The sequence below is a fragment of the Biomphalaria glabrata genome, chromosome 11 (assembly GCF_947242115.1).
Source record: "Biomphalaria glabrata chromosome 11, xgBioGlab47.1, whole genome shotgun sequence".
Classification (NCBI taxonomy): domain Eukaryota; kingdom Metazoa; phylum Mollusca; class Gastropoda; family Planorbidae; genus Biomphalaria; species Biomphalaria glabrata.
In genome coordinates this window covers 42450970-42464372 of record NC_074721.1, presented here as the reverse complement: position 1 = coordinate 42464372, position 13403 = coordinate 42450970, and the positions used below count along the sequence as shown (strand labels likewise).

The following is a 13403-nucleotide window of genomic DNA, read 5'->3' as shown; positions in this document are numbered from 1 at the left end:
GACAGAAAGAAAGAGTATTTTGTTTGTTAATCAGATTTTAAAGTTTTACTCTCATTCTTATCTGGAATCATTCAAAGTCCATTAGATGACAAAGATTTGCGCAGTACTTAGAGAGTAGAGTTTTGGTTGCAGCATGTTCAAGTAGTAGTTACAATAATGTGCATGTGTTTGTCCTAGCATGCTGGTGTTGAACTTGATCAGGCTAAAGTAATTCTGTAAAATAGAGTTTTCTGACTGTGATGTTTGACTGAGATTGATAGTATAACAGTTTTTTTGTAGACATAAATAAGAACAAAACTCATTATCTACAGATTGACTTCATTCAGATTTAGTATTTCACATTTTGATAATTATTTTAATTCTAACCATCATTTTAATTTTCTGTAAATAATCTCTCTAAGCTGGTCAAGGCTTCACTTTTTATTTTGGCAATATCTTATATGAAGGCCTTGCTTGTAATGTGCAATCTAGTTAGTTCTAACCTCTTATATTGTTACATTTCTGTTATTCATAGTTGATTTAATCAAATATGCTATGGAGGGCAGTATCTGAGTTGTGAAATGATGGGTTCTTTAACTTGAGTTTTGAGTTTGAATTTCATGCTGTGATTTTCAATTTAGGATTTCATGATGTGCTTTTGTATTGCCTGATAAAACTATTAGTATTTTTGTTTAATGTTGTATATCAAATGATGCAGAACTAACAAATTTATTTATTTATCTTGAATAATATTGAGATGTCAAAAATTGTCTTTCAATATTTAGGCATTATATAACAAGGAGATAGTTGAAGTGTCTGGATTGAAAGCTTGTCAATAATTAAATTTTAAACTATGTCAAAATTTTTTTAGTATTTTCATTTTGTTTTTTTATTCTTTAGTCTTACATTTTGTCAGCAAGAAGTGAAATTATCAATAACTGGAGAAAACTAAAAATAAGCAACTGCAGAACACTTCAATGCAAGCAGTTATAAAAAATAAATAATTTATCAGCTAATTGTTCTCATATAAATTAAATGAATAATTTAATTGTTAATTATTTTTTTCTCATGTACTACTTAATCTCTATAATGTTTAAGCATCTAATTGGATTACATGACACTATATAATTTTCATCATTCACTTATGTGAAAGATTTGTACAGACCAACATGTTGATATTTTTTCTTGAAATTAAAGTTCAAGATAGATCTGACTCTTTCTATTTGTTTACATGAAATGGAAGTTTCTTAGGGTTAGGGTTTGGTTTTTCATGATGAATAGTGTTTCCATGAGATGGATGTGATTCATTGTATGTGTTCAATGGTTCTCAACCTTTTCAATGTTTAATACTTTTGGGAAAATGAAAACAATCATTGTTTTCTTTTCACAATAAAGTACAAGCCTAGACTTGATGGTATGTCTGTGAATCAAACTACTAAGACAAATAGTTTTCTTGTATTTTTATGTTCTATCAACTACTAATTAAGGTTTCAGAAACTTAGCAATACTTCTAAGTTTTCTCTGCCAGGTTTGGAATTTAATGATAGAAATGATTTTAAAGAGCGTTAAAAGTATTCGATGCATATATCAGTCTCCTTAACGTCTCGTAGCACACATATAAAAAGAAAATAGCGAATGAAATGAAATAAGGGACTGCACCAACAAGGCTGGAACCACAACCATCTGTTTAAAAACACTTTGTAAGATGTAAAATGTTTTTCATTTTGTTGTCACTGTTCTCTATGTTTGATGTCATGAAAACAAAATGTATGTTTCAGTAGGACAGGCAATGTCATTTTACAGTGAACTTAATGATAGAAACATGTCAATAGAGTTTTGGTTTATGGAAATAGAGTAAATAAGAAAACCTTTTTTTCTTTTTTACATATTTCAACTGCAGACTTTTGGTCCGCCGGTTGGGCACCATTGTTTTTGCCTGAAAGCGTCTTTACTGAAATAGTTGATCTCAAATGTTAAAGTTTTTACCAACATCATATGTTGATTTGAATGTTACTATGCATGATCATTTTCCTTTCCATTCTGCCTTTTTTCCTTTAAAAAGCCACAATATACTTTGATTCTTAAGCCTTGCATTGCTCTTTTTTTTTTTAAATAACTTTAAAATACTAAGATGGATTCCTAAATGACTAAATTTATACATTGGAACAGAGAAAATAAGAAATGTATAAGATCTTGTCTACCAATAATCTGACAGAAAATTGTTAAATGCTATGTTGTCATGGAAGATATCATGTCTGTTTATTGGTAAATCTTTGCGTTTATATTATGCTACTACTTGGGAATCCATCTTTTTATTATTTCAGAAAATGTATTGTATCATTTATCTAAACAGTTGTTTATTTTAATTGACAATGTTTATCCTAACTTGTTATCGTTACAATTGAAAAACAAAAGTTGATATTATCAATATATTTCCACATTTTTTGAGATCTTTAAATACATCTTATTGTTTTTTTTATAACAATTTTGTTTATTAGTGTGTTTTGATGTGTTCAAGTCATAGTTCCAATGCAATCCTGTTCATGATATAGCAAAATTATTTATAAATATATGTTATAAAAAATACTGGGCAAATAACTCAAAAAGTGTAATAAATAAGAAAATCAAATAATTAACAATAGGCAACAGAAACGTCTGACTGACTTCGCTGTACTGAACCTGTACTAAAATTTCTGTGTCGTCTTGAGCTCAGCTGTTCTTAATTGTATTGGACCGACTTGACACTCTCTTTTTCTTAGGTTCCCTAAGGCTTTTTTCAAAAGTCGCTGTCCTTATTAGATCATCACATGACCATATGACAAGTAATTTACATGGAAAGTGTTTACATAAACCTGCTTCCCATATGCAGGTCTGTGTGACATGTCAGATGATCACACCAGCATCACTAGTTCAATTTTAACAATGCCCCCTTCTTAGATATGTCTGTCCATGGTACTGGTGGAGTCTATTGATGTGGACCTTCTTCTGCTTCGACTGTGGACTTTTATGTATTCAGAACTAAGGAGTGTGTGGCATGTTAGAGAGTATGCAAGTAGTTCCAGTGACTGAAGTTCTCTCAAGTACATGGACAACACACCACACACATGTTAAAAATACCTCCTTCATCCAATAGTACCAATAATGCAATTCAATCCAAATATGAACATAATACCGTAGATGAGACAAGTTAACCCATGTCTTGAATTATGCAGTTTTTAAGTACTACTTCATATTCACAATTACATGACTGCTCTCTTACATAAATCATAGTTTTACTTCAGTGCTAACTCAAATGACTTTAATCTCTTTCACCAGTCCTTCTGGTCATCTCATAACTAATGTTCACCTGTTCATGCTTTCACTCTCTTAGTTCAACAAATTCTTATGAAATATGATTAAGTACAAAAAGGTTATTATTTTATCTGTGACAGATTGCTTGTTCCATCAAACCTTTTCCCAGATCTACTTGATAACATGTTGACGATTGTCAGTCCTTTTTAGATCATCCAATGACCATATCATGGATAATTTACATGGAAAGTGTTTACAAGAGTCAGCTGATCACACACATGGTTACCCTGACCCGCGTCACTAGTTCCATTACAAAATATAAATGAATGTGACATGAAGTGGCATTTTTTTTTGTTTAGTTTCATTTTCAATTCCTATTGCAAAGGACTCGCTAAAATCAATTCAAACATAGGAAAAAAAGTAGTCTTACAATGCATATTGAAAGTTTATTTGCAACTGGGTTTAGTTATATTGACATATAAACAAAATAAGACAGTAGTGACAGTAGGTGTGCTCGTTTTAAATTACCAATATTGGTATAGTGTGTATTGAAACACCGGGTGACCCTAGATATTTTTGTTTGGAGGAATAAACTGCTGATCAAGTTTCATATGTGACTGTCTAGCATGGGTCAGTTAACTATTAGAGTGCTGATACCAGCTGAAGGGCAAAGTAAAATAAAGTTAATTGTTTGCATAGTTATTCTAGAGAATACTAAACTTCTATTCTCCTGTCTTCATTTTGATGCGACAAATGTGTCTAAGTGACAAGGGGACACACAGGATGATCTTTTCCGAAGGAATGTTTCTAACTTATAAAATAATGTCGAAGAAGAGCCCATTCTTTGAAACACATCAAACATTGAACAATACATTTATTATATAGTCACATTTCAAGATATTCCACATGGCAAAACATTTGCTGCTTAGAAGTAAAAAAAGAAAAAATTACTTTTCCTAATACAAGACTACTGATATATGCCATAAAGCTTACAAAATATCACATCCTCTTTGACTGATGGAACTTAGTGTGTAGTTATTTTATTTATTTAAAAAAATCTTTTTTTTTGTGTCCATGTCACTGGGTAAAAATAAAGCACTTTATCTACAGGTTTTAAAGAATCAAAAAAACAAAAACAAACAGGAATGAATTTTTAAAATAAAAAATGTTAATGTAAATAAGACAAGAAAAACATGAGTTTAAAATATATACAATGTAGCTCTTCAAAAATATATATATTTTTTTATATGAAATAGTTTACTAGAAACAAAATGTTAATATATTTCAAAATAAATACAAAAGCATTAGTTAAAACTGGTAACAAAATAACATGTTTAGTCTCGTTTTAGACTAGTCAGATAGTGACCAAATGATGCATTTTCAAGAAGAGACTATTTTCAACTTATGTAACTTTAGCAGCTATTGAAAACTTAGACTGTTTAATAGAGTTCTCACAGACTCCAGAGAAAAGATTCTCTACATTGTATTTTTGGAGCATCCAGTCCTTAGTTAATTTACAATGACAGAGGTCTGGTCTAAGGGAGGTAATCTGTGCTGTTTTGTTATTCTCTTTTCTTTATTTCTTGGAGATAAGGAATTCAATTGTTGTCGTTTCTGATTGACTTTGAATTGTTTAGATGTTAGAGATACAGGAGGTAACATTGAGTCCAGTTTGGGAGACTTGGGAAACTTCAATAAATTGTTGACTTTGATCATTAAACTTCTGTTAGAAAAAATTTAAGAAAAAAAAAATTGAACTTGTTAGTCTGTGATTTAAAAATGTCAAAACACAATTGACCTTTCTAGAAACATGTAACATAATTAGATGACCTTACTTCTTTACTTCAATCAAACAGAAAAACAAAGTAGTTCTCAGATTAAATGTCACACATATACATACAAATATTGCTTATTGGTTTTGCAGATTAGTACGAATTATTGTATACATGCATGCGATATGCATGCTTAGTGTTCAAGTACCAAAGGGCACACTTTTGGAAGACCATAATAATAATAATAATAATAATAATTTTATTTAAGAAGCGCTGTTAACAAACAAAATGTAGACTCAAGGTGCTGTGATAACATTACAAACACAAACACGAGAGCTAAAATGACAAACTAATCTAAAAAAATTTAAACAGTTAGGTCTTGATTTTTTTCTTGAATGTATGTCTGAGATCAATAGAGAGTGAGTTCTAAACCTTTTGTCCGTGCACTGAAAAAGCCCACAGACCATAGATTTTGAGGGAGAAACATGGCACCACTACAAGCATTGAGTCCATTGAGGGCAGGGCTCTCTGAGGGACATATGAAGTGATCAGTTCGCTAAGGTACAGGGGCATTTCTTTATTATAGTGTGGCCACCTTGTAGTCGATTCTTACTTTCACAGGAAGCCAATGGAGTGTGCACAAGAGAGTAGTAGCAGAACCCAAAGTAAATCTGAACCTATTTCACAAATTAAAATTTTTTTGCTATTTATTTTGGGGGTGTGGTGGATCAGTGGTAAAGTGCTTGGATTCTAAACCTAGGGATCCTGGATTCAAATCTCCAAGAAGACTGGGATTTTGAATTTCTGGATTTTTAGAAGGCCGCTGATTCCATGCAACTCTAATGGGTACCTGACATTAGTTGGGGAAAGCAATAGCAGTTGGTCATTCCTTCATCATTACATCCTAATTAAATCATCTACTCTATAGATCACAAGGGTACTGTACTTTTTGGGGGGTTAAGGTTATTCCTAAGAAGGTAACCATTGCCTAACTCTAGAAAACAATCCATATTATATTAAATTTCTGTTTTAAAAAGATACCTGTGTAGAAAAAAATAAAAACTTTCAACATAATAATTTGCTAATAAGAAAAAAAAAAGATTAAGTCTTACATCTTAAAAAAAAAATCAAAAGTCAGAAATATTTGCAATGATATTTTGATTTAGAAAGGATAACCCAGAATAATAATTTTTTTTTTACATTTTTCAGATGTTTTTTTCCAAATTGAAGTTAATTACATCCTCAGAAAAATCTCCTGCAGGATGACGCAGTGGACAGCACTAAAATCTGTGACCAACGAGATGATAGTCTACAGCGCATACCACATGGTCAGGCAGCCATTCATATAAATACAAATAATTCAAAGAACTTACTGAATGTGGAGTTTATGCTCATCTATGTAAAGTTGATATTCATTGAACTTGTCAAGATAATTCTCAGGCATCACCATCTTAAAATAGAGTCAAAGTATGTGAATGTTTATATGTGTGTGTACATATTTCTCATTTACTCAGTTTATATTATTTCATATGCACTTTCGTTTTGATGTATATGTCTTTAAAAATATTATAAATTAACACACACCACTAATGTATGTTAGTATGCATACTTATGTTCAGCCTGACATCAATTACAATACATTACTTACATTTTTCATTTGCATATAGATTAAAATCCTTTGACACATATATTTGTTGTAATTTAGAGACATTTTTGTTTTGGGAGCTCAGTGTCATCATAGCCCCAGGAAGGTGAATGGGTTTTAAAGTCTCCAGCTATGATGGTGTGTCTAGTGCCTATCATTATTCTATCATCTTAAGCCAGTTCTGAAAGATTATAAGTCTTGATGCACTAGAAGCATATATTGTTTTTCCTGATTTCCAACACCAAAGTGTCTGTCCTCCCCTGACCTACATCTGTGGGCACTTTCTTTGCAACCAGACAATTAGCCACTGATACAAAAGACTGGATGAATACCCCCCAGCTAGAAAACTAGTAGATGGTTAGAGATGCAGAAGATGTATCCGGATATAGTCTAGTCTTTCATGCATCATGTCACAAGATTAGCTGATAAAGATGGCCTCTCTATCAGCAGGCAAAATATTGATCATTTTCACTGCCTTTCCCCTTGGTGTTGCCCCACAGACCCAGACATTCACTTGAAACTAGTGGATTCCAATGCCACTAATCTAAGGCATTCATCTACTGCCACTGAATAATAGCACCATCAATGCCTTCAAGCCTAATGCTATTTTTACATATACTGATAGGTCAGCATCAATAGACTTTGGAAGAGCAGGTTTTGGAGCCTAAATTGAGTTTCTTGGTTCTGACTCAGTTAAAATCTTTGGATCTTGTGGTAGTGTTTGCAGTTTCAATATGGAGGCCATGGTCATCTGTAAAGCCTTAAAAGTCATTACGAGGGCAACACAGACTGTTATGGTCACTGGCTCGAAGCCTGTGCTACAGGCTTTGCAAAGCTCTGGACTATGCCCCCCCTATATCAACACGGTCATCATGGCTTCACACAATATAAACCAATGCTAAGGCACCCCGGTAATAATGCAGTGGGTACCGAGTCACATAGGAGTGACTGGCAACATCATTGCAGACTCCTTGGGTGTGAGTTTTCAGCATGCTCTGGCAACAATTAAAAAAAATAGAAATGGAAAAATGGTTGAGTGCTGGGACAAGTCTCAAAAAGCCTGTGAAGTCTGGAGGTGGAGGCTGCCAAGGCCTGAGCTAGTTATAATAGCATAGTGAAGGATGGGTCACTGTCCCGTTGGCTTATATTTAGCATGTCTCACATGAATCTTTGACTCACTGCTGTAGGGAACAAGAGGAAACCATGTCTCATAATCTTGTTGATTGCCCCAGACTTGCTGACCTCTGTCTCGACAGGTCTGGGGAAACCACTAATTCTCGACCTATATTGTGACATACATGCACTTCGCAAAACATCAAGGTTTCTGTCCAAAGCTATTATAAGAGAGGATTTGAACCTCTTAAGCCCTCACTGAAATAAAGTTTGATGATGATGATTTCAGGAGATAGAATTTTGTTCAATTGGCTCCTTCATGTTGCTTTTACCAGGTGGAAGGGACAAAAAGACAGAAGCAGGTCAAGTTACAATATGCCCCACACCCGCCACCCTAAAAAAGGAAATATGTCTATGTTAACAAAAAAAAAGAAAGTACTATGAAATAGAGGATTGTCTAATATCCATCTAGAACTGTCCTCCATCCTATAATGAGAGAAATGACCTTTACCTTTAATTTGGTGTCTACATTAAATCTACAGCTTCTTTTTTTTTCCAGTTAGGGATAAGGCTATATTCTCCTGTGACATCACTCGGACACTTAGAAAGTAGTTCATGCCAAAAACAATGGGCTGGAAAGGCGGAGCATGGACGTGGGTTTCATGATCCTTCCAGATCCAAGATCTTCTTCTTGACCCAGTAAAATCTAATTCAATTCCCCCCTGTTGATCATAATTTAACCTGAAAGAAAGAAATCACTTTGTTCATATTTAGGTTATTTTCAAACATGTTCTATATTTATAATTTGTTTTACAACTTCCAAAACTTATAATGAAACAAAAAATGATAGAATAAAACCCTATGTTGATCACTTGTCAATTTTATTGCCTAATACATTGTTTTATTTATTGTCTATCAGTTATGTAAGATACATTTTGTTTTGTTTTTTATCAGTAAATTATGATGACACTGCTCTAAATATAATTAGTCAAAGTAAAGTTCCCCTTTCAGACCGTGTGATCTATAGGGCAGATGATATTAAGGTCATCTGTCTCCTAATGAGAAGTGTGTTATGTGGCCAGCACAATGACCAACCGCCTTTACTTTACCCAACTAAAGTCAGATACCCAAAAAGTTGGGTAAATATAATATAATGCAAGCATATTGAAATAGCTTAAGGCCAACTTAAAAAAAAAATGAATAATGCAATAAACAGAAATAGATAGGAATACATTAAAGCTTTAAAGTAAATTGTATCATCCTTTTAGTTTGACTTCAGTTTGGATCACTAAACTAATGTGATACAAAGTAATAGGAACAAGACTTAAACCCAAATTTCCTGAGTTGACTCTGAACACTGAATTTTGAACATTGCTTTCTGAAAAGTGTCTATGAGTAATGTAGCATAGCTCTCCTACAATATATCACTTATTTAGACAAAATATTGGTACTACTATGAAATCTCACATTTGTATTGCCATTACTTTCATATCTTTTTTTTAATTTCCATTAGTTTATTATCTATTTACAGGTGTTAATATTGCATTCATTTAGACTATTTAATAAAGATAACAAGTAAAACTCAAAAGGAACATTACTACTATTTCTGTAAAAAAGAAATACAAATGAAAAGATCATCCATGTTTTAAGAGTATATGCCAACTGTCAATGAGGATAGATAGGTGAATATTTAAAAAATATAATTATTTGTTTTCTTATTTCATTCAGTCACAGTCTCAGTTGACATTGCCTGATTTAATGTTCACCTCGGGTTAAGAGGTTAAAAGACACGTGGAATTCCTCATGTAGAAAACAGGAAGTAGAATGAATAAAAAAGTTGACTTTGAGTTCAGTCAAGCAGTCAAGTGGTATACTTTGGACCGGGCAGTCAAGTAGTATTTTTGGTCCGGGACGGACAGTAGCGACTTAGAAAGTCGAGTAGTAATGTCAGTTAGGTAGTAACTTTTGGGCAATTGATGCCAGTGGTCTTTTTGAGACATGTATTTCTAGTAGTTATTCTGTATTATTCTGTACAGTGTTACCCGCTGAGATACGGACGTGATTTGTAATATACTCTAGAGAGTTTAACGTATTGGATATATTTGATACCACTGTCATGTGGATAGGATTATTTCTTGTAGACTTGTGTAACTAACAAGGAGTGCAGTATTATTATTATTGTTATCAAATAAACTTTATATTTTGTCTGCTGAAACTGACTTAAGTCAATCTGTAGTATCTATGTTTGTCACGTGTCAAGAGTACTCCAGGAAGCACAAACCCAGCATTCTACGCATTCTACGCACAAACCCAGCATTCTACGCATTCGCGACACAGTAGTAGTGACCAGTCCCTCATGTGTGTGATAGTAATACATGTCACACAATATCAACGCCACGTCTCAAAACGTGCATTGACACATTCCTAAGTTTAAATATAGTCAATAACTAGGAGGCACTAACCCTAACTCTAACTCTGCATGATTATTATCAAAAGATTTAAACTTTCTATTTAAATACATTATATTTAATAAATAAACTTCAAGTGTATTTAAATCCTTGGATGTTATGGATCATGTTATGTTCCTCTCAGGCTCTGCCAGCACTGCTCAACACAAACAACCAACTCATAAACTTGACAATCCTAAGTTTAATGCCTGTATCTACATATCAATTAAATAAGTACTATATGATCCATAAGGCGAAGCTCAACTTCCTTCCCTATTGAAAGTTTACAATAATTTCACACAAAAATCAGGGAAACACATCTCAAGTTAAAAAAGAAACAAATACCTAATTTTTCCATCCATGAAATAGCAAGTTCCACAACCAGTTGCATCAAAGACTGCGAGTATCTGTGATTCTGTACTATCATCAAGAACAACATAAGTATTCTGTCCTAGTGTCACACTGGTGATTAAAATAGCAATTCTTCCAGAAGGATAACTTTAAATATGTTAAGGACATAGAAAAGAATTGTAATTCACCACGTGTGCACATTGGCATATGTTTTAATACATCAATCTTTAAAAACATACTGCAAACACAAGAAAATTATGGCAGATCATTCAAACCAAAACAGGTTTCTGACAGTAAATTCTGGTACCTCCAACAGTTCAAATTATTTAATTCTAATTTTAGCAAAGGATACAAAACATTTCCAGTTCCATCAGGAAATATTATAAGAAATGGAGTTCCATTTGGATAAAACTTTTGAATGATTTCTCTACCTTGAACCTGAAAAGCAGATTATAAAATATTTTAGAGTCAATAAAACTAAAACTTGACATTAACAGAACTACCCTAAAATGACATCATCAGAACTACCCTAAATTTGACAATAACAGAACTGCCCTAAACTTGACATTAACAGAACTGCCCTAAACTTGACATTAACAGAACTGTCCTAAACTTGACATTAACAGAACTGCCCTAAACTTGACATTAACAGAACTATCCTAAACTTTACATTAACAGAACTATCCTAAACTTGACATTAACAGAACTATCCTAAACTTGACATTAACAGAACTACCCTAAACTTGACATTAACAGAACTATCCTAAACTTGACATTAACAGAACTACCCTAAACTTGACATCATCAGAACTACCCTAAAATGACATCATCAGAACTACCCTAAACTTGACATTAACAGAACTAACCTAAACTTGACATCATCAGAACTACCCTAAACTTGACATTAACAGAACTACCCTAAACTTGACATTAACAGAACTACCCTAAACTTGACAATAACAGAACTGCTCTAAACTTGACATTAACAGAACTACCCTAAACTTGACAATAACAGAACTGCTCTAAACTTGACATTAACAGAACTGCCCTAAACTTGACATTTACAGAACTGCTCTAAACTTGACATTAACAGAACTATCCTAAACTTGACATTTACAGAACTGTACTAAACTTGACATTAACAGAACTGTCCTAAACTTGACATTAACAGAATTATTCTAAACTTGACATTAACAGAACTGTCCTAAACTTGACATTAACAGAACTATCCTAAACTTGACATTAACAGAACTATCCTAAACTTGATATTAACAGAATTATTCTAAACTTGACATTTCCAGAATTATCCTAAACTCACATTAACAGAATTGTCCTACACTTAACATTAACAGAACTGTCCATAAGCCAAAGCAAAGGTACCTAGTTAACCATGGCACAATTTAATGAAATACTTTATTAATATCTGCTCAACAAAATGGTACACTGGTATAGGTTCAAATGAAGAATGTCTAAGACAACACTAGATTCTACTAATGTGTCTAAATTAAATTAAAAACTGTTGGGAATGTAGAGTAATTAACAAATAAATACATTTCACTCCATGTTATTATAAGCCTGTTAATATCATAATGTGCTGAAAAATATTTTAGTCTTCTATCCTGAAGGATCTTTAGACTTAATGATTTTACTAAAGGTGTTATGGCGGTGGGCAGGGACTGAGCCTGGAACCATTGAGCCCATTGAATGATACACATACCAAATGACTAGACAGCCATTAGTTGTGAAACAAACACAGTATTACTTTCTAATGGTGGAACATTTTACATAAAACCTTACACTTGAATTAATGAAAAAAAAAACTGGTCCTGTATAGACAAACCAAAATGATAACTTTTTGTTTTTAAATATAAAAATAAAAAAAATGCATGTCAAAAGTCAGAAAAATCTGGCCAGAATGAAAACAATGAAAGATAATTTTGTGATACCAAATTTTTAAATCAATAATTGAGTTTTAATTTACTGCATGAGTATTGTCACATACAAATGGCTGCCTGGTCGTGCGGTTTGCGCGCTGGACTGTCGTTCAGATTTATCGACGGTCGAGGGTTCAAACCCTGCCCGCTCCCATCCCACGTCATCCTGCGGGAGGTTTGGACTAGGAAGTAAACTATCTTCAACTCTGAAGGAACATCCGAAACATGTAAAACATTTTACAAACAAAAAATAGATAACTTATAGTACCTCACTATACTGGTACTTTAGAGAATATAGTGTATACAGAGCAGGAAAATGTAAATAGTGAACATGAGTTAGTTAGGACTGGAAGTAAGGTATGAGAGATGAAGAGTTAGTGGAAGAAGTTGACTTAAATTAGTTAGAAGAGTTAGTAAAGTAAAAGTCAGTCAAGTACAGTAGTGGTAGCAAGATAGTATATGAGTATGTGGTAGAAACTGAAAATAATCATGTCGTTATACAAAATCATAGAAACCATAAAAAAGATGTTTACTTGTCCACTAACTAGTGCCATAGGATGAAAGGGTTCAGGTGCGAATATCTCTGTATCTGGGTCATCAAGATTGAGAGGATTTGGAACTCTCAGAGTCCAGCCTTCCTCTAGCAACGATCCGACCCCATGATAACCTGCTAACTATAGCAAAAAAACAAACAACGCAAGCTTAAAATCTATGGCCATATTACAAGATCTTCGGGGCTCGCAAAGACCTTCCTTCAGGGAACAGTACCAAGAAAAAGAAGAAGAGGCAGACAGATAAAGCGATGGGAGGACAGCATTAAAGAATGGACGAGCATGCCATTTAAAGAGTTTCTTATTAATGTAAAAGACAG

The 13403-nt window shown here is 33.2% G+C and overlaps 1 protein-coding gene across 1 annotated transcript; it reads right to left on the bottom strand.

Annotated features, from left to right (window-relative positions):
* Positions 1-4416: 4416 nt before the first annotated feature.
* On the bottom strand, positions 4417-13119 carry LOC106066287 (glutamate-rich protein 6B-like). Its single transcript, XM_056003597.1, has 6 exons — positions 13066-13119; positions 10951-11036; positions 10593-10745; positions 8312-8541; positions 6416-6492; positions 4417-4993 (listed from the first exon to the last, which is right to left on the bottom strand). Exons 1-4 carry the CDS (start codon positions 13084-13086, stop codon positions 8337-8339), a joined length of 465 nt encoding a protein of 154 aa, XP_055859572.1. The 5' UTR covers positions 13087-13119; the 3' UTR covers positions 4417-4993; positions 6416-6492; positions 8312-8336.
* Between the last annotated feature and the right edge of the window lie 284 nt (positions 13120-13403).